Raw genomic sequence first — 26,869 nt, forward strand, 5'->3', positions numbered from 1 at the left:
AATAAATTACCTTTAATTACATTCAAAACTTTTTTTTTTTTTAAGGGAATAAGCTGTTGGGCTATATCTGTATAAATGTGCTTTTTATTTTCTGGAGGTACAATGAAAGTTTATACTTGTATCTCACTGCATCATATCTGATTGCAGAAATTAAAGCATAATTTACAAGGAAAAAAAAGAAAACAGTTTGTGAAGGGTTATCAAATCCTTAGCATATTTATACTTTAGAATGAAGCCCATAATGCCAATATGTCTCATTAGTGACACTAAGTTTGAGCCAATTTCTCCATTATACTTAAATTAGTATAATCAAATCAAAGTTTATGTGTATTAAAATGCCATTTTGGTTGGTTTGGCTCTTATATGATCATAGGTAGTTTGGTTCTTATATGATCATGAGGTACTCTGTATTTTGTCCTGGTTTATTTTTATTCTTACTGACTATATTTTTAGTAAATTTTGGTTATTTATTTAGTGTACATTCAGAGCGTATGGGCCATCTGAATTCATGATGTAACACTTGTGTCTACCAGGATGCTCTCGTCTTCAAGTACTAGAATGCCAAATGACATCAGTTTAAACATTAACAACACAGTTTTCACATAAGGACACGTTTTTCACATAAGATTTACAGGTATAGGTAGTTCTAGGATTGATGCAGCAACTGCACATTGCCATGAAGGGCCAGGCTCTTTCCATCTTTCTGCCTTGCTTTCTTCAGTGTGTGGGTAATATATTTCTTCCTAATTGCATTGTGGTTGCTGCATAGTCCAGCACCATACTTTCACCAGGTGAATCTCCTAGCAGTATGGAAGGAAGTTGGGACAAAAGGCTTACTCTTCGAGAAGCTTTTTCTTATTAGAAGATGAACATCTTCCCAAAAGACTTCCAGTAGACATTCTTTGTGTCTCATTGGCTAGACCAGGGTAACATTTCTACCTCTGGCTAGGTCATCACTAATAATGAGAAATGGCATGATTGGCTTAGGATAATCATTCATCTCATGGACTAGGCATACTGCCTTCTGTTCAAAGAAGGATGTCCATTAGCAAGTTAGAAGTGAGGATCTCTGTTGAGTTATTACCAGTATTATATTGGTTATTACCAGTATTATTTGTCTCTGGACAGAACTTAATTGACAACTGTGCTTTTCTTAGAGATAGATTTTCTTTTGTTGAAAGGAAGCTGGGTGTTGCATAGTGCTTGGATGACTGTTCAACTGTTGTAATGAGGCAGTGAGTGGATTTAGAGAGAAGAAATCAGTTAATTTTTTTCTCATTTTGAAGAGGATCTTGAAATTTTTCTTGGTTAGGAAAATAAATATATGAATCAGAATAATTAGATAATACGAGTTTTGTTTATTGTTTTAGTCAGAATCTGGAGAGGTGAATAGAAACACGGAACTGAAGAAACTTCGAATTTTTGGGGCTGGCCCTAAGGTTGTGGGCCTAGCGATGGGAGCAAAAGATAAAGAAGGTAAAATCTGTTATTTGGTCATGAAAAGAAATAAGGTAATAAAAATAATATTTGAATTGCGGTCTGCCTTGGGATTTTCTTGAGTGTAAACTTGCAGTATGGTTTTTAGATCACCCTTTATGGCAGATAATCTTGAATTTAAGGCTTGAGGAACCATATTTTATTGAATTTTTATATTTGAAAGAGATAAATTTTCATTTTTATGTCTGATACGTGACACAGAAATTTATAGTTTCTGAATGCTTTAGTTTATGAGAGAGTGGTGAAATAAATGGTTCTTACTTGGTAATCTAAAGCTTTTAAATTCAGAGACAGGGTTCCGTGACCTTTACTATTGACATGTACTGCGGGGAGTTCATGACTTACATTCTAATTCCAACTTTGTTGTTTTTCCATAATTATCTTGATACATTATGACACTTCATTTAAAAAAAACTGTGAAGAAAGCCTAGTTACTCTCAGCTTAGTATGTTTGAAACTTCTTGTGAGTAAAATTTCTAATGTAAAGGTCAAGTTTTGCTGTTCTATGTACATGTCAATTTGAAAACTCAGTTTAACAAAGGTTGTGTTGGATTTGTTTTTAGTATATATGAATTTAATGAAGTGCTATAATCACAAGTTACATTAGTTATTATCCATTTCATGATATAAATCACAATTCAGATTGTGGACAAGAACTCTGGAGGATCAGATAATATTGTCCCATCACTCTAAAAACATTCAGTGTGATAGGACTTACCAAATACATTATGATATTTATTATCACCCTTTTAAGAATTAAGCACTTAATTGTCTTTTTCATTCTTGTACTTAATGCATTGGCTGGCAGTGATCTGAAAACTAGTCTCAAGTTAGTCCCTGATAAGTACTACATACAGGCAGTATAGAATTAGTAGTTAAGCTCTCTAGAGCTTGATTGCCTGGAATGGATTCCCAAATCTGCCTCTGACTGGCTTTATGATTTTGGGCAAGTTACTTCTCTATACTTTAGATTCTTTATCTTCAATGGGGATAGTAGCATATCTACCTCATAGTGTTGTGAGATTTAATTTAAATAATTTTAAGTAGTGTCTGGTCCAGAGTAAGCTCTCAACATTAGTTTTTACTATTATTATATAACTATTTTTATTTCAAGATGAGGTCTCCCGAAGACGAAAAGTTACCAACAGGTCAGACGCATTTAACATGCAAATGAGACAACGGAAAGGAACTCTCTCTGTTAACTTTGTAAGTGTTCTGAGATGTGTCAGGAGGGAAAGGATTTATTTTTAGTTTTGCACTTTTTTATCTTGTTATGTATTAGTATGCCATTTGGTTAGTTCATTTGGTTAGAGGACTGGATGGTAAATTTAAAGTTGCAGCTTTCGTTTATGTAATGTTAACCTTGCTTTGTCCATTTACATTGACTCTTCCCCTAAGTTATACTCACGTATACCTTGTGAATGAGAGAATAAGAATCTAAATTCTTGAGCTGTATTGTGGACAGTGCTCAGTATTCATTCTCTACAAAGAGTGTTTGTGTATAGGAAGGATGACATGGTGTATTTTATTTATAGAAATTGACTTTCAAGTGGTCTAGAAAGTCTTTCTTTATTCTGATACCTTGATATGCTTTTATTAAGTAGAAGTGCTGAGGAAATTGAGGAGATTTTATGAAAACCTGTTTAAATACAGTCATTTAAAAAATATTCAGGATTTAAGTTATGTGTACTTTTTAGTATACATTATTTTGTTTCAATTAAGGAATTCCTGGTAAAAATTCAGTATTACTTATTGTAGAAAATAGACTTTTATTTTGTTTGTTTTCTAACAGGTTGATCTCTATGTTTGTATGTTTTGTGGTCGGGGAAATAATGAAGATAAATTGCTTTTGTGTGATGGATGTGATGACAGCTATCATACATTTTGTTTAATTCCCCCACTACCTGATGTGCCCAAAGGAGACTGGAGGTGTCCTAAATGTGTTGCTGAGGTACAAGCCTAAACTTTATAGATTCTTTTTTAATTAATAACAATAATATACACATACACACATACAGTAAATCCAATTTCCAAAAGTGCTTGCTTTGTTCTTCAATGTTTAAAATCGCTAAGATTTTTTTTTTTTTTTTGAGAGAGAGAGAGAGGGCACAGGTAAAAGAGAGGGAGAGAGGGAGAGAGAGAGAGAGAGAGAGAGAGAAAGAGAGAGGTGGAGCTCATCCAGGGTTCATGTTTTACCTGAAACAGGGCTTGTGCTTACCCGAAGCAGAGCACTAGCTCTCCTGAAGCAGGGCTCGAGCTCACCCAGTGTGAGACTCGAACTCGTAAGCTGTGAGGTCATGACCTAAGCTGAAGTCAGATGCTTAACAACTGAGCCACCCAGGTGCTTTAAAATATCTAGGATTTTTTAAGAGCAATATTGAATGAAAATGTAACAGTTGTATTACGGCAGTTTGCCTTTCAAAAACTTTTTCTGACTATCGGTTAGATAATTCTGTTTATTGCTGTAGGTGAATGATACTCTTGCTCAGAACGTTCATATTCCTGGAAACCTGGCTGGCTCAGTCGGAAGAGCATGTAACTCTTTTTTTAAATGTTTTATTTTTTTTTAATTTTTTATTTTTTTTGGGACAGAGAGAGACAGAGCATGAACGGGGGAGGGGCAGAGAGAGAGGGAGACACAGAATCGGAAACAGGCTCCAGGCTCCGAGCCATCAGCCCAGAGCCTGACGCGGGGCTCGAACTCACAGACTGCGAGATCGTGACCTGGCTGAAGTCGGACGCTTAACCGACTGCGCCACCCAGGCGCCCCTTAAATGTTTTATTTTTAATTATTATTATTATTTTTTTAGTGTTTATTTACTTTTAAGAGAGAGAGAGAGAGATGCAGAGCATGATCGGGGGAGGGGCAGAGAGAGACAGACACAGAATCCCAAGCAGGCTCCAGGCTCTGAGCTGTCAGCACAGAGCCTGATGCGGGGCTCGAACTCACGGACTGTGACATCATGACCTGAGCTGAAATCAGATGCTTAACTGACTGAGCCACCCAGGTGCCCCTAAATTTTTTAAATTAAAAAAAAATTTTTTAAATGTTTATTTATTTTAGAGAGAGAAACAGAGCACAAGTGGGGTTGGGCAGAGAGAGAGGGGGACAGAATCTGAAACAGGCTCCAGGCTCTGTGCTGATAGCTCCAACGTGGGGCTCAAACTCACAAACTGCGAGATCATGACCTGAGCCAAAGTCGGACACTCAGCTGACTGAGACACCCAGGCACCCCTAAATGTTTTATTTTTGAGAGAGAGAGAGAGAGAGAGAGAGAGAGAGAGAGAGAAAGCGCAGGGGAGTGACAGAGAGAGGGTGAACAGAGGATCCAAAGCAGGCTCTGTGCTGACAGCAGCGAGCCCAGTGCGGGGCTCGAACTCACAACCGTGAGATCATGACCTGACCCAAAGTCAGACGTTCAACTGACTAAGCCACCCAGCCAGGCTCCCTGTAGCATGTAATTCTTGATCTTGGGGTCATGGGTTCAAGACCCATGTTGGGTGTAGAGATCACTTAAATAAATGAACTTCAAAAAAAAAACGAAAGTAGAAATCAGACATAAAGCTCTAGAACTTAGGATTTATGTCTCCAGTTCTCATGTTAACAGGTAAATGGATAGTATCTATTAGCTTATTTAAATTTTTACTTGATTATTCTAAATTATTCTTATTCAAAGATTACATTGACATTATTGTCCTGAAATACCTAATCCATTTGCTTAACAGAATGTTGTGGTAGGATATGGAAGGGAAGGCGTTGGCTGGGTTGTATCTAGGTGTATTCAGAGCTTTGAATTATTATTTGTTATTCTCATGGTTAGATGATTCCAAAGCAGTTATACTCTGAGAATTTGTGTTAAGATACTGGTTAGGGTGATTGGTGGTGTGAAACAACCATTCCTATAGCTAGATATTCTAGCAGTCGAGTGGATATCCCTTTATCCATTATCTTTCCTTTGTCTGTGAACATTTATTTTCTCCATTGCTAAATCCACTGGTAAACTGAGAATGAGTAGCATCCCTGGGCTTGATTGCATGTCAGTAGTCCTCCAGGTGTTTGTCTTGGTGCCGAGCTTAACCGACTGAGCCACCCAGGCGCCCCTCTCACCTTGTCTTGGTGCCGAGCTTAATGCCAACTCCAGAGTCTGAAGCTGTCTCATTGCCACCTTCCTACTGGAAGGCTGTGAAAATGCAGTTAAGGTTTTAGAACATTATTTACTGATTTCATATTGCAAGTAATTAATACTTGTTTTGCTAAGGTTGATTGGATTTGCTTCCCCTAGGGAAATGATCAAAGAAGGTAATGCCTGAGAGCCTTAATATTTTGTTCATTTTCAGTGAGTTAATCTTAAGTATTTCTTCTTCCTAGGAATGCAATAAACCTCGAGAGGCCTTTGGATTTGAACAAGCTGTACGAGAGTATACACTTCAGAGCTTTGGAGAGATGGCAGATAATTTTAAGTCTGATTATTTCAATATGCCAGTTCATGTGAGTATCTTTCTTTTAGGTCGGTTTGGGGAAGTCTGAAGATTTATCTGTGTCCAAAGCTTTTGGTTTGCTTTTTACTTTCATCATTTTGTGGAAAATCGGGACAGCATGAGAAAGATGATAGAATATTAAATCTAAAGATAAGGGGCCTGGCATCTGTTTCTATTTTTTTCATTTGCTAATGTGGCAGTGTGTACTCTCCTGTTGAGAAATCTGCTTTGATCTTGGAATTGTTTATTAGCCTTCTGTAGGAAATCTTTTATAGAAAACCATGAAGTATGTGGCAGTTGCTCCTTTTGTTGTTACTTGTAATATGAAGTTTGTTCTTCTAGGGGATCTTGGGCTTTTTAAAATCCTTATCCAAAAAATTTGCCAAAGCTATTAAAGTTCAGCCTTGATTTTTGCATTTCCTTTTTTCTTTCTTGATGTCCTGGGTCATTTTTATATTTCTTAGTTGGAAAACAGTTTACAGAAAAAGGCAGTTCAAGTTTATTATGTTTTTCTGAACATTTAGGTTGCCTTTAGCATTTCGCTGTCCTCATTGGAAAAAGCTAAGAACCTGGTCTTTTCAGCTCTGGAAATAAGACTTTTCATTTTATCATGGGTTTGTGTTCACTTGATCTGCATTTTATGTTTTAGAAGGTTATGGTTATAGTGAGTTAGTAATCTGTAATCTTTGTTTTCCCTGTATAGATGGTTCCTACAGAACTAGTAGAAAAGGAATTCTGGCGGCTGGTGAGCAGCATTGAAGAAGATGTTATTGTAGAGTATGGAGCTGATATCTCCTCAAAAGACTTTGGAAGTGGATTTCCTGTGAAGGATGGTCGGAGAAAGATGCTGCCAGAAGAAGAGGTGCAGAGCAGATAGTAGTAATTCAAACTTAGCCCAAGCTGATTTAGCCTTTGCATAGTAGAAAACTGCCTTTCTCTAATTTTAAGGGATTACATTCATTTAAAATATTCAATCTGTAGGATTTGGACATTATATATTACCTTCAGTTTTAAAAACAATACATCCAGGGGCACCTGGGTGGCTCATTCAGTTAAGTATCCGACTTCCGGCTCAGGTCATGATCTCACAGTCCGTGACGGGCTCTGTGCTGACGACTCAGAGCCTGGAGCCTGCTTCGGATTCTCTGTCTCTCACTCTCTCTCTGCCCCTCCCCTGCTCATGCTCTGTCTTTCTCTCTCAAAAAATAAACATTAAAAAAAAATTAAAAACAATACATTCAAAGTACCCTTAAAAATTTAACTTTGCATTAAAAAAACTTTTTTTTTTTTTTAGTGTTTATTTTTGAGAGAGAGAGAGAAAGACAGAGTGAGTGAGGGAGGAGTAGAGACAGGGAGACACAGAATCTGAAGCAGGCTTCAGACTCTGAGCTGTTAACACAGAGCCCGACGCAGGGCTTGAACTCACGAACTGTGAGATCATGACCTGAGCTGAAGTTGGAACACTTAACCGACTCAGCCACCCATGCACCCTTAACTTTGCATTTTATTATTACTATTATTATTTTTTCTCCCCACTCTCCCATTAGCTTTGCATTTTAAAACCATTTTAGTTTATTTTTATTTTTATTAAAATCTTTTTTTAACATTTGTGCATTTTTGAGAAACAGAGCACAGCGGGGGTGGAGCAGAGAGAGAGGGAGACACAGAATCTGAAGCAGACTCTAGGCTCTGAGCTGTTAGCACAGCTCAGACCCACACACTGTGAGATCATGACAGCCAAAGTCGGACGGATGCTTAACTGACTGAGCTACCCAGGTGCCCCAAAACCATTTTAATTAGTTTAATTTTTTTTTTATGTTTATTTATTCTTGAGAGACAGAGCATGAGTGGGGGAGGGGCAAAGAGAGAGAGAGAGGAAAACACAGAATCTGAAGCAGGCTCCAGGCTCTGAGCTGTCAGCACAGAGCCCGATGTGGGGCTTGAACCCACCAACTGTGAGATCATGACCTGAGCTGAAGTTGGACACCCAACTGACTGAGCCACTCAGGTGCCCCAACCATTTTAATTAGTTTAAAACTTTGATTCCAGTTAAAAAAATTTTGTCTCTTTGTGTTTGAAGTGATTTAAGATTTTTTAAAAAAGAGTTACATTTCTTGATAGGTTCAAAATTAAGTTTCCTTCAACACCTGAGCAGGTAGGTTTTCAAAGAATGCATTTAAACTGTAATATATATTGAAGTTCTGTCAAATAGGAGATGACCCTTATGTATAAAGCTGAATTAAGATGATCATTCACTTCTTTTTCTCATTATTTTGGTCCTTTTCACTTTTCCTTTCCTTCTATATTGGCAGTGATTAAGAATTTTATTTCCTATGAAAAGAGTTACACATGGTTAAAAAAAAAAAAGGTTATATAGTGCAGAAGGATATATAGTTAAAAGAATATCCTGGGGCGCCTGGGTGGCTCAGTCTGTTGTGTCCGACTTCAGCTCAGATCATGCTTCTTTTTATTTATTTATTTATTATTATTTTTTTTTAATTTATTTTTTATTTATTTATTTATTTTATTTTTGGGACAGAGAGAGACAGAGCATGAACGGGGGAGGGGCAGAGAGAGAGGGAGACACAGAATCGGAAACAGGCTCCAGGCTCCGAGCCATCAGCCCAGAGCCTGACGTGGGGCTCGAACTCACGGACCGCGAGATCGTGACCTGGCTGAAGTCGGACGCTTAACCGACTGCGCCACCCAGGCGCCCCCAGATCATGCCTCTTGAAGTTTGTGAGTTCAAGCCCCGTGTCAAGCTCTGTGCTGACAGCTCAGCCTGGAGCCTGCTTGGGATGCTGTGTCTTCCCCTCTCTCTGCCCCTCCCATGCTCATGCTCTGTCTCTGTCTCTTGATAATAAATAAAGATTAAAAAAAAATTAAAAAATAAAAAAGAATAACTATCCCAGTTCTCTTAAGGTTAGTATTTGCAAGGTATATCTTTTAACATTCTTTTACTTTGAATCTGTTTGTATCTTAGAATCTAAAGTGTGTTTTTTGTAGGAGGATATGATTGGATCTTGCCTTCTTAAAACAAAAAATGCTTATTTTTATTTATTTTTGAACGCGTTGTACATGTGCGTGCATGCCAACAGGGGAGGGGCAGAGAGAGGGAGGGAGAGAGTCCCAAGCAAGCTCCGTGCTCTTAGCATAAAGCCTAACAGGGGGTTTGAACTGTGAGGTCACGACCTGAGCCAAAATCAAGAGTCAGCCACTTAACCAACTGAGCCACCCAGGTGCCCCGGGATCTTGCTTTTTTAAAAAACCTAGTCTGAGGGTTGCCTTTTGATTGGAGTGTTTAGTGTATTTACACTTAATATAATTACTGACACGGTTGATTCATGTCTGTTCATTTTGTGATTTTGTGTCTCGTGGTTTTTTTTGTTCCTGTCTCTCCTTTGTGGCCTTTTTTTGGTGTTAAACAGAGATTTTTCATAATACCATTTTAATTCCTCTAGATTTTTTTGTTTTGCATATATGCTTTTTAGTTATTTAGTGGTTCTAGGAATTCTAATATGCATCTTATTTATTTATAAAAGTTTATTTTTGAGAGAGAGAGAGAGAGAGAGAGAGGGAGGGAGTACACGTGTGTGCATGGGAAGGGCAGAAAGAGAGGGAGAGAGAGAATCCCGAGCAAGTTCCACGCTGAGTGCATAGCCTGACTCGGGGCTTGATTTCATGAACTGTGAGATCATGACTTGAGCCAAGATGAAGAGTCAGGAACTTAAGTGACTGAGCCACCCAGGTGCCCCTTTTGCCCCTTTTTAACTTTTTAAATGGTCTTTACACAGCCTACTTTATGTTAATATTGACCTAATTCTGGTGAATATAGCAACTTTTTTCTTCATTTCCCACTGTATTGTTATACATTATGTCTACATATCGTATAAACACGACAACACAGCAATATAATTATTACTTTAAACCATCTTTTTTAAAAAGTTAAGAGAAGGTAAAAAATACACATATACTCTTTTACCTATTTACTCACAAATACACCATTTCTGATGCTCTTCATTTATTCCTGTGGGATCCAACTTACTTTTTCAGGTCATTTTCTTTCAGGCTGGAAGACTGCTTTTATTTGTAGTATGGGTCTGCTAAGGAATGAATTTTTTTCAGTCTTTGCTTATCTGGGAATGTTTTTATTCAGGCTTTTAGTCTTTCAGTTGTAAATGCTTCTCAGTTTTTTGTCTTGTTCTGTTGTTTGCCTTTAGTTGATTTATAGTGCCTTAGAAATGGCTGTTTTGATAATTCTGTCCAGATTTATCTTTGTTTTTTGTGGAGGGGAATTGCCCAACCTCTCCATATTGCCACTGCTGGAAATTCTTTACAATTAAAAGTCTCCCTCCTACCCAGATCACCAATGTAACAGAGGAAGACACTATTTCATCTTCTAGCTGTTCTTCAGAAACAGTGATCTATGCAAGCATTTTATTTATTTATTTATTTATTTATTTATTTATTTTTAAAGTTTATTTTTGACAGAGAGAGAGAGAGACAGAGCATGAGTGGGGGAGGGACAGAGAGAGGGAAACAGAATCTGAAGCAGGCTTCAGGCTCTGAGCTGTCAGCACAGAGCCTGATGCAGGGCTCGAACTCACGAACCAAACCGCGAGATCATGACCTGAGCCGAAGTCGGACGCTCAACTGACTGAGCCACCCAGGCGCCCCTCTATGCAAGCATTTATATATCACACATGCAGAATTACATATTCTTTTTAAAAAGAAATGGAGTATACTACTTACGTGGTCTTACCCTTTTTGTTTTTTGTTTTTTAGTCCCTTCAGGCCCTGTTCAGTCCATCCTAATTCCTTATAGCATTACCTACCCAGTTTATTCATGGTACCATCTCATTGGATATTATGCCGACCAGTATCTGAGCACTTAATGTGTGCTGAATTAAGTTTTCATTTTGTTTCATTTCTTTATGATCAAAAGTTACATCTTTTGGCTTTCTTATTATTTTAGCCTTGTTATTATATTTTTCCTTCTGTGTAGGTAGAGTACAGGTTGGAATAATCAGGTTAGGATAATATAGATTAGAGAATACACATTGGGTTTTACCAAGGGAGAAAGAGAATGATTACAATAGATGGAGAACATAGATAATACACAGATGGTTTGTTCAGTATCACTGAATTTAATGTGGTTTTTATAGGTGTAAGGAAACACATCAGAGTTTCTTTATACCCTTCCTTTGCCAAGTGGTGAGCAATTACTGAATTATTGGGAAAAGACTTTTTCTGTCTTTTTCTGAATTTTGTTTCTGTTCTGAATTTTTTTTTATTAAAAAAACTTTTTTTAATGTTTATTTATTTTTGACAGAGAAAGAGACAGAGTGTGAGCAGGGGAGGGATAGAGAGAGAAAGAGACACAGGATCTGAAGCAGGCTCCAGGCTTCAAACTGTCAGCACAGAGCCTTACGCGGGGCTCAGACTCGTGAGCCGCGAGATCATGACCTTAGCCAAAGTTGGACACTCAACCGACTGAGCCACCCAGGCGCCCCTGTTCTGAATTTTTAAGTTGTTCTTAAACAGATATTTATATCTTCTGATCTTAAAAACAAGGTCACAGAGATTTTAAAGATTATTTTAAGTGTTAAACCTAAGCACCTAATATTAATAATACAAATATTAATCTTTCTCCATGTTTGAGTTTTAAATGAATATTTATCTATTTCTGCTTTTGCTCTATTCACCTTCATGAATGTGGAGAAATGCTGGGCTGTAACCAACCATAGTATAAAGAGACAGGTGATACAACTTTTTTTCTAGACTGGATCGTGGATTTGCTCTTTGTTTTCTAAGCAGTAATGTTTTTCACAGGATACTTTTGTTGTGTTTAAAGGTAGAATGAGAGGACTTCTTTATTACAAAAGGATTTTAAGGACTAATTAGAGTTTGTGTAAAACCTTCAGACTTTTTATACTTAATATCAGTTACGGTAAAGTTACTGTACTAGAATAGCAGATAACTACCAACATTTCACTAGGCGTTGTACATTTGTGTTGAACTTCTGCATGAGATAGCTCTCAGTATCTGATAGCGTATTTCTCTGGAGTCATAGTTTACTGGAGAAGTACTTCTGAAGTTAATATATTGTCTTATGAATACAATGTGCTCTACCAACAGGGCTTCTAAGGAATAAAAATAGGCACAGAACTTGAAAACTTGGGAACATTTTTTTGTTCTTGTCCTTGGCTCCATATTAAGTCATCGACTAAATCCTGTTAGTTCATTTTTCATTATTTTCTGTAGGACTGGCCTCTTTTCATACCCACTACTACCATCTTTGTCTAGGTCCTGTCACATCATGTTGGGATGATTGTCATAATCTTAAATAATGACCACTCGTGTTTGGAGTCCCCAAGACCATCTCCAGGTTCATTGATTTTCTGGGAGGACTCATGGCTATGATTACTATAGTGAAAGAATACAAAGCAAAATCAGCAAAGGGAAAAGATGCATGGCCCAAATCCAGAGAAAACCAGATAGAAGTGTCCAAGAGTCCTCCTAATGGAGTTACATAGAAGGCACTAGTATCAAATTGACAATGTGTAGGAAGTATTGCCTACCAGGGAAGCTCATTAGTGATCCAACTCAAGGTTTTTATTGGAGGCTGGTGACCTGGGCATCCTCTGCTTAACACATACTATAAAATCCCAAACTCCCAGAAGGAAAGCAAGTGTACATAAACCACATTGTATGGTCTAGGCATCATAAATCACTCTTTTTTATTAGCGTAGGGAGCTGTTTGCCATGTAAGTTTCCACATACCAGCCAAGAGAACTTTAAGTAGGCTTTTTGAAGAATAGTAGTCTTAGGCCTGTTATGTTAACCAGATTTTCTGCTTACTGCTTGTCTCTGCAGTCATTTTAAATATATTGCTTTGGGGCGCCTGTGTGGCTCAGTCGGTTAAGCGTCCGACTTCGGCTCAGGTCATGATCTTGCGGTTTGTGAGTTCAAGCCCCGCGTCGGGCTCTGTGCTGACAGCTCAGAGCCTGGAGCCTGTTTCAGATTCTGTGTCTCCCTCTCTCTCTCTGACCCCCCCTGTTCATGCTCTGTCTCTCTGTTTCAAAAATAAATAAACGTTAAAAAAATTTAAATATATTGCTTTTACTTAACATGTTAAGGTTGAGAGGTCTTCTGGAGTTCATTATGCAGTTCTGTCTACTTTTGTTTATGTTTGAAACTTTCCATAAACAAAAGTTTAAAAATATTTAAGATACTATGTTTATACTGTTTCATTTTTCAGATTCTGTTTTATTTCTTTTCTGAATATAGGATAAAACCCAAGCTTCTTAATTTAAGGTTAAAGGTCCATTCTTCTTTTCTAGTCTTATTTCCTGTGTTTCTGAGTATGACTAATTTCAGTCTTCCCCTTCACCAGCCAGGACAGTATATATTCTGTCTTTCTGTCATTCATTGTCACATCTTATCTATTTTTCTAAGCTTTACTCAGGTTCTTCTTTTCTATAAAGTTTTCCTGGGGTGCCTAGGTGGCTCAGTCGATTGAGCCTCTGACTACGGCTCAGCTCATGATCTCGCGGTTCACGAGTTTGAGCCCTGCATGAGGCTCTGTGCTGACAGTTTGGAGCCTGGAGCCTGCTTCAGATTCTGTGTCTCCCTCTCTCTCTGCCCCTCCCCTGCTCACACTCTGTCTCTCTCTGTCTGTGTCTGTCTCAAAAATAAACAAACATTAATATTAAAAAAAAAAGTTTTCTTAATGATGCAAACCCACACTAATTACTATTGTCCTCTGAAGAACTAAAGAATTTACTCTTTTATCTGTGTTTGGAGTTTCATGTGTATACTGTTGTCTTGAAACTTTTTGTATGTAGGTCTTACCTCTTCAACTAGATTGATTATGTTTTCACACAACCAGCTGACCAACCAACTAAAAAACATATTGAATAGTATTTTTTGAAAACCTTTTTTAAAAAACATATTGAGGGTATGAATCATATTTCATTACTATTTCTTTGTTTTTAATTTTTTTTAACGTTTATTTATTATTGAAAGACAGGAAAGACAGAGCATGAGAATGGGAGGGGCAGAGAGGAGGAGACACAGAATCTGAAGCAGGCTCCAGGCTCCAAGCTATCAGCACAGAGCCTGACATGGGACTTGAAGTCACAAACTGCGAGATTATGACCTGAGCCAAAGTTGGATGCTTAACCGACTGAGCCACCCAGGCGCCCCTATTTCTTTACTATTTCTTAATGGCATTCCTACTTATTTTTTTAATATTAAATATAATTTATTGTCAAGTTGGTTTCCATACAACACCCAGTGCTCATCCCAACAGGTGCCCTCCTCAATGCCCATCACCCCCTTTCCCGTCTCTCCCACGCCCCATCAACCTTCAGTTTGTTCTCAGTATTTAAGAGTCTCTTATGGTTTGCCTCCTTCCCTCTATGTACCTTTTTTTCCCCTCCCTTCCTCTCCCCCATGGTCTTCTGTTAAGTTTTTCGGGATCCACATATGAGTGAAAACATAATGGTATCTGTCTTTCTCTGCCTGACTTATTTCACTTAGCATAATACTCTCCTGTTCCATCCACGTTGCTACAAATGGCCAGATTTCATTCTTTCTCATTGCCAAGTAGTATTCCATTGTGCATATAAACCACATCTATATCCATTCATCAGTTGATGGACATTTAGGCTTTTTCCATAATTTGGCTGTTGGTGAAAGTGCTGTTATAAATAAACATTGGGGTACAAGTGCCCCTATGCATCAGCACTCCTGTATCCCCTGGGTAAATTCCTAGCAGTGCTATTGCTGGATCATAGGGTAGATCTATTTTTAATTTTTTGAGGAACCTCCACACTGTTTTCCCGAGTGGCTGCACCAGTTTGCATGGAATTCCTACTTAAACCTATGATGGACTTTCTTATTTTGTCCTCTGTGACTCTTAACTACATATTTATAGTTTCCATTTTTTTGTGCTACAATGTGGATGATATCCTCAAATCTGACTTCTAGTTGACACATTCTGTCTTCAGCTTTGTCATTGGCTGTTAAAGCTCTTACTTTGAGGGTTTTATTTTTTCAACTCTGTATTGTGGAAAGTGCACATAATAATGAACTTTCCTCCTTCCCTCAGTACCTGGCATCCACGTTTAGCAGTTTTCGACTACCTGATAGAAGGCAGCTGGGTTCACTTTCTTCTTTGTGCGTTCAGTCTGTTGTGATGTTACATATCATGTATCCTCTGGAAAATTCACACTACATCCTTGTAAGAATGAGTGTAAAAAGGCAAATAACATCTTAACAGTTCCTATGAGCATAGTTTGACTTTGCATAGTCCCGGAAATAGTTCTGGGTTCCCTGGACCCCACTTTGAGAACTGCTCCCAGCAAGGATGATAAGCACTTTAAGGCTTCATAATGGTTTCAGGGTAGGCTTTTGCAACTCAGTGTCCAGCCCTTATATCCAGAGAAGCCTCTATGAAAACTCAGTCAGTAGCTTTCCTTTTTCATTATGCCTTTCTTTCCTTTTTCTTTGTTTCTGGAAACTGGAATTCTTTTTTCTTTTGAGTTCATCTATGAAACAAATGTTTTCATTATTATAATTTATCCAGTATTTCTAGGTGAGTTGCTAGTGGGGGTGGTAATGGTGACTTTCTGTGTCATCTTAGTCTTTGCTGTTGGCATAAATGCAGGATTACATATCGTAGTATTCTGTTTTCACAATATCTGGCACCATGCTATAAATATTTGGGGAAGTTACACTACTAGGGATAAAATAGAAATATACTGTCCTATTAAAATGAGTCTCACATAATTTTATAGTAGTGTATTTGAGGGAGGAGTAGTAAAAAAAATTGCTTATATGCTTCAGAATAAACCAGAGGTATTTGAAATAACTAAAGGGAAATCTAAATGCCACCTAGATAGGAGACAGGATTGAATAGGTATATGAGTTACATGTTGCAGAGAGCAAAGAGCACGATTCTATGGACTAGATTATTATAAATATTATATACAATTTTTACCTTATTTTAAAAGACTCCCTTGAAATTTCTATTGGGCACATGTCATTTCTGATCTTTCATTTACATCTTTTTTTTTCTTTATAGGAGTATGCACTTTCTGGTTGGAATTTGAATAATATGCCTGTCCTAGAGCAGTCTGTTCTTGCACACATTAATGTAGACATCTCTGGTATGAAAGTGCCATGGCTCTATGTGGGAATGTGTTTTTCTTCTTTCTGCTGGCACATTGAAGATCACTGGAGTTATTCCATCAACTACTTACACTGGTATATATGATCTTTGTTATATGTTTAGTTATCTTTTTAAAGGTGTGATATAGTATTAGGTGATATGTTAGTAAGAGCTGAATTTAAAAGTATTTCCTATCCAAAGTAGGGTAACATATTGAGAAGTGTAGAGGTCTAAGGATATGTATATCTCAGATACCTTCCCTTTTAAAATATGTGCATGCAGCAGAGCCTAGAGTTTTATTTTTTTATTTTTAAACTATTTATTTTTGAGAGAGAGAGGGAGAGAAGAGAGAGAGAGCAAGCATGTGCATGAGCAGGGGAGGGGCAGAGGGAGAGAGAATCCCAGGCAGGCTCCACACTGTCAGCGCAGAGCCTGATTCGGGGCTTGAACTCATTAACTGTGAGATCATGACGTGAGCTGAAGTAGGACGCTTAACCAGCTGAGCCACCCAGGTACCCTCAGAGCCTAGAGTTTTAGACCAAATGATACTTATTTGGTGTACATGAAAATTACTTGGTGTATCTTTTGATATTCAAGGTAGAATGTTCAAAGCGTGTATATAATTAAGATCTGACTAAACCTTCAGTATTGGAAATTATCAAATGATTTTTTTTTTCGTTTTGATAACATTTTCCCTAAAAATGCCTGTTACATGTGTATTCATTAAATTTGTTGGCTGAATTTTTTTGTATCTCCCCCATAGCTTTTATTTACTTGCCCAGTTCCTTGTCCATTATTATGATATCAACTATATGATGTTTTTTTCTCCATTTGGAAGATACTACTCAAATCACTCTTTGCAGTGGAAAACTATAGTGATTTTATTTCTCTGCTTTATCACAGTGCTGTTTAATATGATAACTGCTAGCTAAATGTGGCTATTTAAGTTTGTTAAGAATGGGGCACCTGGGTGGCTCAGTTGGGTAAGCATCTGACTTCAGCTCAGGTCAGGATCTTGCGGTTTGGTTCGTGAGTTTGAGCCCCGCATCGGGCTCTGTGCTGACAGCTCAGAGCCTGGAGCCTGCTTCGGATTCTGTGTCTTCTCTCTCTGCCCCTCCTTGACTTATCCTCTGTCTCTCTCCCAAAAATAAATAAACATTAAAAACAATCTTTTTTTAATTAAGATACAATTAAAAATGTAATTCCTCAGTTACAGGAAACATATTTCAAGTGCTTTATGGTCACAGGTGACTAGGGCTGTATGTATTGGTTAGCTTAAAAACAATCTTTTTTTAATTAAGATACAATTAAAAATGTAATTCCTCAGTTACAGGAAACATATTTCAAGTGCTTTATGGTCACAGGTGACTAGGGCTGTATGTATTGGTTAGCACAGCTATAGAACATTCTCATGATTATGGTAAGTTCTGTTAGAGACAGCACTGTGGATTGTATTAGGATTAGGAAATGCAGCTATTTTATAAATATAGTATGACCCGTTAAATCCATTTCCTAGGAGTACAATTTAGTATTATAAATGAACTCTAGTCCGCTAAAGTCTGGTACATTAATGGGGCCAGTTTGGTCCTTAAGATTTATAGATAGAATTCTTTAAGTTTTCAACAATTTCCAGCCTTGCCTTATTTTGTTGGATAGTAAATCAACTTAATGAAGTTATGTAAAAGTAGTCTAGAGAGTACTGACTTTGACTTTGGTCGTTGTGGGGATAATTGGAATGTCCAGTGGACTTGAAATCAAGGTACCATGTCAGTATCCTTTAGAATGATGTTGGTTTTTCGGATAGGATCTTTCCTGTTTGAAATACTATTTATTGATCCACCTTAAAGAGTTCATGTGCTTTGAATTGCTTTTCTAATAGTAGTGATAAGTATGTGCCTGCCTATTTATATACTCTTGCTTTACCTTCTTTATGAACAATAGCTCATCAAACAATAGATTTATGAGTTGGTTTGCCAGGATTCAGGGTATATAATCTATGACCATGGGACAAACAAAATTAATTATAAATTAGTGGATTTGCATGAGAGACCCTGGCCTCATTGGTACCATGCTCACCTAGTTAAACAGTTGTTTCTTTTGCTAGGGGGGAACCAAAGACCTGGTATGGTGTGCCATCTCATGCTGCAGAACAACTGGAGGAGGTGATGAGGGAGCTGGCCCCTGAGTTATTTGAATCCCAGCCTGATCTCCTGCATCAGTTAGTCACCATCATGAATCCCAATGTACTGATGGAGCATGGTGTGCCTGTGAGTCTTTTCGGGTCTCCTTTTAGTATTTTTACTTTAAATTTATGTTCGCTTTTTATTAGAATCACAACATATGCTTTGTTTTGTAACTGGAAGCAAAAGATCATGTCATTTTCTAGCCAAATTAGAATTTATATTCTGAAGGGAAGAACATTTTTTTGGTTAAGAGGTGTTTTAAAGTATTCATCATATTTTATGTATAACTACCTATGAAAATAGTCTTCTGTTTTCAGTAAACCATTATGTCCTGGTCTTAACAAAAATCTTGTATTCCTTATTAACCTTGTTTAGTCAAAGTGTAAGTATTTTAAGTGATAGTTGTAATAACTAATGTCTATCCTTTGGAGATCATTTTTCATGTGAAGATTTCACAGCCTCTTTTTATATGCAATAATGAAATATACTATGGATACTTTTTTTACTTTTCAACTTGGTTTTGATAATGATTATTAAATTTAAGCCACTAATACCTGATAAGGTATAAATTTAACGGATTTGCTGTATATATTCAAATATTCATCACACCCTTAATGAGAAAGTAGTTTGAGTAATAGTAGTGTTAGTTTGTCTTTGAAGAGTGAATGTGTACTAGAATCTGGACTTTTTTTTTTTTTTAAGGTTTATTTTTGAGAGAGAGATAGGAGCGCAAGCAGGGAAGGGGCAGAGAGAAAGGGAGACGGATAAATCTAAAGCAGGCTCCAGTCTCTGAGCTATCAGCACAGAGCCCGACATGGGGCTCGAACTCATGAGCTGTGAGATCATCACTTGAGCCAAGGTCAGATGCTTAACTGAGCTGAGCCACCCAGGTGCCCCAAATCTGGGACTTTTCTAAAGACATATAGTATTATTATAAAACTAAGTGGGATTCAGGAAAACTGATTTTGGGGATATTTCCATATTACATATGAACTAATTAGTTAATTTCCAAAAAATTATCCAAGAGTAGGAGGAAATTCCATCCTTTACCATGATTGACAACACAAGGATAAAGGGAATAAAAGAAAAAATCTCTTAATTGTAAAAATTTTGTCAAGTTTCAGAAACTGGTAGTTCAGTGAGTAACATTTCTCTTTGAAAATTTGTCTCATACTTTCTTTTTATGAATTATTATAATTTGTTATCAGGGACTATTTTAAGAAGGTAGAGTTCTGGCTGCTGCTTTTTTTTTTTTTTTTTTTAAATTATTTTTGGTAGAGAGAGAGAAACAGAGCATGGGTGGGGGAGGGGCAGAGAGAGAAGGAGACACAGAATCTGAATTAGGCTACAGGCTCTGAGCTGTCAGCACAGAGCCTGATGTGGGGCTTGAACCCACGAACCGTGAGATCATGACCTGAGCTGAAGTCAGACACTTAACTGACTGAGCCACCCAGGTACCCCTCGGGCTCCTTTTTAAACCCTGATATTGTCTTCTGATAGGTGTAAATGAATGCTTTTCTGTTTTTAATTTTAGAAAGTGCTGCTGAAAGTGACTGATAAAATCTGTTCCCCTTTTTTGTTGTTTTTATTTTGTTTTGTTTTGTATCCCTGTTCCCACTTTGCATTTAGGTGTACAGGACCAATCAGTGTGCTGGAGAGTTTGTTGTGACATTTCCTCGTGCCTATCATTCTGGATTTAACCAGGGCTACAACTTTGCTGAAGCTGTGAACTTCTGTACTGCTGACTGGGTCTGTTCTATAGCAAGTAGCTGTTGTACGTCTACTAACACCCCTGGAAAATGCATCTTAGTTGCCATATTTGCTTAGCTGGGGAGGGGAGGATTCATGAATATTTCAGTAGAGAGTAGAGTGGCTGTTATAATTTAGAAAGTTCAGTTAGTTTCCATTACACTTTCTATTTGGAAGATTTTATAGTTCTTATCCATTATTTTCCCCATTCTGTTTGAATTTTAAATGAACAGTTGATATTTTTTGAATCTTTCTTTTCTGAGAGAATATGGTTCCTCTAGTCTTTGCTTTATCTGAGCAACTTATGGATTTTATAATGACAACCAGATCTTTTTTTTTTTTTAAACGTTTATTTATTTTAGGGAGAGTGCATGTGCACTAGAGCCAAGGAGGGGTAGAGAGAGAGGGAGACAGAGGATCCTAAGCAGGCTCCGGGCTCCGTGCCAACAGCAGGGAGCCCAATGTGGGGCTTGAACTCACGAACTGCAAGATCGCGAACTGAGTGGAAGTTGGAGGCTTAACCGTCTGAGCCACGTAGGTGCCCCTACAACCAGATCTTTTTAAGAATTAATTTTACCGGGGCATCTGGGTGGCTCAGTCGTTTAAGCGTCCAACTGTCGGCTCAGATCGTGGTCTTGAAGCCCGTGAGTTTGAGCCCCGTGTCAGGCTCTGTGCTGACAGCTCAGAGCCTGGAGCCTGCTTGAAATTCTGTGTCTCCCTCTCTGTCCCCCCTCCCCCCACCACTATACTCTCTCTTTCTCAAAAATAAATAAACATTAAAAAATTAAAAATAGAAGAATTTTACCCATATTTTCCAATATTTAGCTCAGAGTTTTAAAATATCCCTTTATTATTTTCCTTTTTATAGACAATTAGTTGATTTTACTCTTCCTGCCATTTTGTTTTTTTTATTCCTTTAAAAAATTTTATTTTAAAAAGTTACTATGATATTGGGATCTCTGTTGATATACTTTTGTTTAAATGATAATGCCAGTGATTGTTCTTTTGCTTTTTTGTATGAGGTAGATATCAAAAAGTAATTAGATATGATTATGTCATGTTGGTTGGGAAAAGACTGCAAATTTATGATACACCTTTGACTTTGTTTTTCCTTTAGTGACACTTTTCTGTCTCTCAGCATTTGGGGCGATATATATATATATAAAGTATCTTTTTTTTAATGTTTATTTATTTTGAGAAAGAGAGGGAGTGCATGCATGTGTGCTAGCTGGGGAGGTGCAGGGAGAGAGAGAATCTCAAGCAGGCTCTGTGCTGTCAGTGCAGAGCCCATCACGGGGCTCAATCTTAACAGTCGTAAGATGAGTAGGATGCTTAACTGACTGAGCCACCCAGGCGCCCCTTGGGGAGGTGTTTTTTTGTAATATTGGGTCTTATGTTTTCTGTAGCCACCTTAATTTATTAAATTTCATAGTGAATCATTTTTGTTTCCTTGGTTAACGGATGACATGAGTAATCTTATTTGATCTAGTAACTTTAAACATTATTAGGCTTGGGGCGCCTGGGTGGCTCAGTCAGTTAAGCGTCCGACTTCAGATCAGGTCATGATCTCGCGGTCCGTGAGTTCGAGCCCTGCGTCAGGCTCTGGGCTGACCACTCAGAGCCTGGAGCCTGCTTCTGATTCTGTGTCTCCCTCTCTCTCTGCCCCTTCCCCGTTCATGCTCTGTCTCTCTCTGTCTCAAAAATAAATAAAACGTTAAAAAAAAAAGTTAAAAAAAAAAACATTATTAGGCTTAAGAAGCAGTATGAGCAAGTTCGAGCTTAGGACTTTTCCTTGGGTTTGAACTCTGTTTTTAAGTTGATTTATTTTGAGAGAGACATAGAGCAAGTGGGGAAGGGGTAGAGAGAGAGGAAGAGAGAAAGAATCCCAAGCAGGCTTTTTGCACTGTCCGCACAGAGCCCGATACAGAGCTTGAACTCATGAACCATGAGATCATGACCTGAGCCGAAGTTGGACACTTAATCGACTGAGCCAACCAGGCTCCCCAAGCTCTATTTTTTTTTTAATTTAACTAACATTTATTAACTGTTTATGATTTACTTGTTTCTTGGCTAGATGTAGGATAGGAAATAGAGGTAATTCAGAAACAAATTAAAGATGGTTTCTGCCTTTAATGTTTTCACTGTTATTGGTTTGGCCTTGAGCAGCTCTTTTAATTTCACTGGGCCTAAGTTTTTCACATGGTATATAAAGATGCTAAGATTTGCTTAATAACTTCAAATAAGTGAGATGATATATGTAAAAGTCCTTGAAACTCTGTAGAAGAAGAGTGTGATAGAAATGGGAAATTTTTTTTTTTTATTGTCAAGTTAGCTAACATACAGTGTAGTCCTGGCTTCAGGAATAGATCCCCGTGATTCATCACTTATATACAACACTCAACGCTCATCCCAGCAAGTGCCCTCCTCAATGCCCATCACCCATTTTCCCTACCCCCATCAACCCTTAGTTTGTTCTCTGTATTTAAGAGTCTCTTATGGTTTGTCTCTGTCTTGTTTATATCTTATTTTTCCTTCCCTTCCCCTATAGTTATCTGTTAAGTTTCTTAAATTCCACATATGAGTGAAAGCATATGATCTCTGTCTGTCTCTGACTGACTTATTTCACTGAGCATAATATGCTCCAGTTCCATCCACGTAGGTGCAAATGGCAAGATTTCATTCTTTTTGATTACTGAGTAATACTCCATTGTATATATATACCACATTGTCTTTATCCATTCATCGTTTGATGGACATTTGGGCTCTTTCCATAATTTGACTATTGTTGAAAGCGCTGCTATAAACATTGGGGTGCATGTGCTCCTTCGAATCAGCACTCCTGTATCCTTTGAATAAATTCCTTTTAGTGCTATTGGTGGGTCATAGGGTAGTTCTATTTTTACTCTTTTGAGGAACCTCCACACTTTTCCAGAGCGGCTGCACCAGTTTGCATTCTCACTAACAATGCAAGAGGATTCCTCTTTCTCCACATCCTTGCCAACATCTTGTTTCCTGAGTTAATTTTAGCCACTCTGACTGGTGTGAGGTGGTATCTCATTGTGGTTTTGATTTGTATTTCTGTGATGATGAGCAATGTTGATCATCTTTTAATGTGTCTACCATCTGCATGTCTTCTTTGGAAAAGTGTCTATTCGTGTCTTCTGCCCATAGAAATGAAATGTTTTAGCAGCTTTAGATTTGGAATAAAGTGATGGTATTAAGTTTTATAAGCCACAATAGATAATCAGTTGTATTTTATATGGCTTCTTTACAGATTGTAATAATTAAGATCTGCATATCTTCTTGCCATTGTTAGTAAGTTGTATCAGAAATGTTTAAAAAGTAAATATTTATGAATTAAGAAATGAAAGACTTGTAGATTGTTAATAGACAAAATAATTGCTAATCATAAGTTCAGTATAATTGTTTTCTTGGGAAAGATGGTTTCTTTAGAAGAGTATGGAAATATTACTTGATTCAGAGATAGTCTTATATTCTTAAACTATGATTCTTATCGTTGTCTTCTGCCTGTCTTAAACTGGAGGTGATTTCTAAAAGGTTCTTAAAGGTCCATTTTTTAATTTTTTCTCTTTTATATCTTAGTTTTCAAATATAAACTAAAACCCTATTTAAATCACCCAAGTTTTTCCACTGTACAGGAGGATACAAGTGGGGGGGAGGGGTGGAGAGGGAAAGAGAGAGAGAAAGGAAAGAAAGAGAGAGAAAAGAGAGAAAAGGAATGGGAGGAGTGTGTGTGTTTGTGTGTACAGGCATACGTGTTTCATCACACTTTATTGCACTCCACAACTGCATTTTTTTTTTTTTTAATACAAATTGAGGGCTTGTGGCAACCCTGTGTCAAGCAAGTCTCTTGGTGCCAGTTTTCCAATGGCATTTGTTCATGTCTCTATGTCACATTTTGGTAATTCTGGTGATATTTCAAACTTTTTCATTATATGTTACAGGGATCTATGATTAGTAATTAGGATTTGTTGAAAGTTCTGGTGATTGTTAGCATTTTTTAGCAAGAAAGTATTTTTTTTCATCCCCCCCCAAGAAAGTATTTTTGAAGTAAAGTGTGTACATTGTTTTTTTAGACATAATGCTGTTGCACACTAAATATATATTGTATGGTGTAAACCTAACTTTCATACGCACTGGAAAACCAAAAAATTCACTTGACTCACTTTATTGTGGTATTCACATATTATGGTGGTCAGGAACTGAACCCACAATATCTCCAAGGAATGCCTGTATAGTATAACTAGTATCACAATTTGGCTTAGAGCTTGATGGTTAAAGAAATTTTCAGTATTTATCTTAAAGAAGGAATCTGATGATTTATGAAAAGTGATCATTTCTCGTAGGGAGAATAAAGTATATAATCTCATGACTTCACTTTGAATTCTCTTTGGGTCAGACTGATTGCATTTATTTATTTATTTATTTTTACATTATTTATTAAAAATTTTTTTTAATGTCTATTTTTGAGAGAGAAAGAGCGTGAGCGGGGGAGGGGCAGAGAGAGAGAGATGAAGAATCCAAAGCAGCCTCCAGGCTCTCTGAGCTGTCAGCACAGAGCTTAACGTGGGGCTTGAACTCATGAGCCCATGAACTCATGACCTGAGCTGAAGTTGGACATTTAACCAACTGAGGCACCCAGGCATCCCTAAGTTATTTATTTTGAGAGAGAGTGTGTGTGTGTGAGCAGGGGAGGGGCAGAGAGAGAGAGAGAGAGAGAGAGAGAGAGAGAGAGAGAGAGAGAATCCCAAGCAGGCTCCACATTGTCAGCACAGAGCCCGACCTGGGGCTTGATCCCACAAACCGTGAGATCATGACCTAGCTGAAATCAGGAGTTGGACACTTAACTAACTGAGCCACCCAGGTGCCCTAGACTGATTGTTTTTAAAATAATTTCTAGATGCTAAAATGTAAATCATCTTTTGCTTTGGTTCTTACAAAAAATTGAGTGAGTCCATGTGAATTGCTAAAGTAGTGCTTTTTTTCTCCCCTTTTCTTTTTCAAACTTCTAATAACATCTCTGCTTTTTGTTCTACGGAAACTTCTGTGCTGAATATGTCCACCAAACCCTTTATAATCTGAATGTCTTTTCTTTTTTCTTTAAAGGCAGTTTATGTTAGACTGGTCTAAAAGTTTGCTACCTCATTTAAATATCAAGGAACTTGTACTTCTGGTACATAATGAGTAGAAAGTCAATAGCTTAGGGTAGAGGCTTAGCATCTCAAATTATGGAAATTTTCTGTGGGAACACCTTGAAATTCCTGCTGGGCCATAAAGATTTAATATTTAAGTTACCTCTTATTTTCAAATGGAGTTGGTTATTCTGCCTTCTTTACAGTAAAAGAGAGGATCTGTAGGCTAAATAGTGGTTTTGTTCTGGAAAATGTTATAAGCAAGTAAGTTAATTTGAGAAACTTGTCGTTTTACAGTTACCCATTGGACGTCAGTGTGTCAATCATTACAGACGTTTAAGGCGCCATTGTGTCTTTTCACATGAAGAACTCATTTTCAAGATGGCAGCAGATCCAGAATGCTTAGACGTGGGCCTGGCTGCCATGGTGTGCAAAGAATTGACTCTCATGACTGAAGAAGAGACAAGATTAAGGGAGTCTGTTGTACAAATGGTGAGTTTGCTTGGCACATTTCCTGTATTCAGTACTACTCATGGAATATACTAAAAATGGAATGTGTAGAAAGAATCCATTTTCATCTTTGATTCCTTTAGAAGTTAAACACAAAAATCATAAGTTTAGAGAAGGTATGTTTTTATACTTGCCATTTTGCGTTCTTCAAATTGAAAAATTTTAGGAATCTTTATGTCATTTCTAGATTAAAAAAATAGAATTCTATCAGCTAGAATTTCTTAGGTATATATTTATTTCTTTAAATAAGAATCTTCTACATATAGTGTTATTTCTTTAAATAAGAAAGTTCAAATCCTTTACTTTTCTTTGAGGTTTGAAATTGAATAAAAGTTATGTTTCTGGTGATTCCAACTGTCAGACTAAATTGATTTGTTTTTATTTCTTTCCTCTTTCTAAGCAACTTAATGAGTAGGAAGTACTGAATGACCAAGTGCTGGGATTTTTTTTTTCCTGGTTTGGAAGCCAGTTGAATTTTTGATGGAGTTTCCTTATAATGGAGGTGGCTGGGCAGAGGGTGACCAGATCCACCTCCCACTGCAACCCCCCTCCACCCCAACAAGTGTTAGGATTTTGAATGCTTGTAGTAAATTAAATCTTTTGTTTTTTAAAATTTATTTATTTTTGAGAGAGCGGGAGCAGGGGAGGGGTAGAGAGAGGGAAAGAGAATCCTAAGTAGGCTCTGTGCTGTCAGCACAGAGCCCAGCATGGGGGCTTAAACTCACAAACCATGAGATTGTGACCTGAGCTGAAATCAAGAGTCAAACGCTTAACTGACTGAGCCACCCAGGCACCCCAAACCTTTTTTTAAAATTTAATTTAATTTTTTAGTTTATTTATTTATTTTGAGAGAGAGAGAGAGCGCAAATGGGGAAGGGGAAGAGAGAGAGAATCCCAAGCAGGCTCTACACTGTTAGCACAGAGCCCAGTGCAGGGCTTGAACTCACGAACCATTAGCTCATGACCTGAGCCAAAGTCAGACACTTAATTGACTGAGCCACCCAGGTGCTCCTAACTCTATTTTTTAAAAATTCAACTAACGTTTTAATTTGAAATTAAAAGCAAATTACCATTGGGGCACCTGGGTGTCTAAGTTGGTGAGGCCTCCAACCCTTGTTTTC

At 37.6% G+C, this 26,869-nt stretch overlaps 1 protein-coding gene across 1 annotated transcript in view; it reads left to right on the forward strand.

Moving 5' to 3' along the window:
* KDM5A (lysine demethylase 5A) overlaps positions 1-26,869 on the forward strand; it is a 93,650-nt gene that overhangs the window by 23,444 nt on the left and 43,337 nt on the right. Inside the window, exons 6-14 of the mRNA XM_049624866.1 lie at positions 1,371-1,476; positions 2,612-2,703; positions 3,290-3,448; positions 5,867-5,986; positions 6,680-6,838; positions 16,067-16,248; positions 18,258-18,420; positions 19,966-20,085; positions 25,536-25,730. Coding sequence (XP_049480823.1) covers positions 1,371-1,476; positions 2,612-2,703; positions 3,290-3,448; positions 5,867-5,986; positions 6,680-6,838; positions 16,067-16,248; positions 18,258-18,420; positions 19,966-20,085; positions 25,536-25,730 — 1,296 coding nt within the window. The remainder of the gene's footprint in view (positions 1-1,370; positions 1,477-2,611; positions 2,704-3,289; positions 3,449-5,866; positions 5,987-6,679; positions 6,839-16,066; positions 16,249-18,257; positions 18,421-19,965; positions 20,086-25,535; positions 25,731-26,869) is intronic.

The sequence above is a fragment of the Panthera uncia genome, chromosome B4 (assembly GCF_023721935.1).
Source record: "Panthera uncia isolate 11264 chromosome B4, Puncia_PCG_1.0, whole genome shotgun sequence".
In the NCBI taxonomy this organism is placed as follows: Eukaryota; Metazoa; Chordata; class Mammalia; order Carnivora; family Felidae; genus Panthera; species Panthera uncia.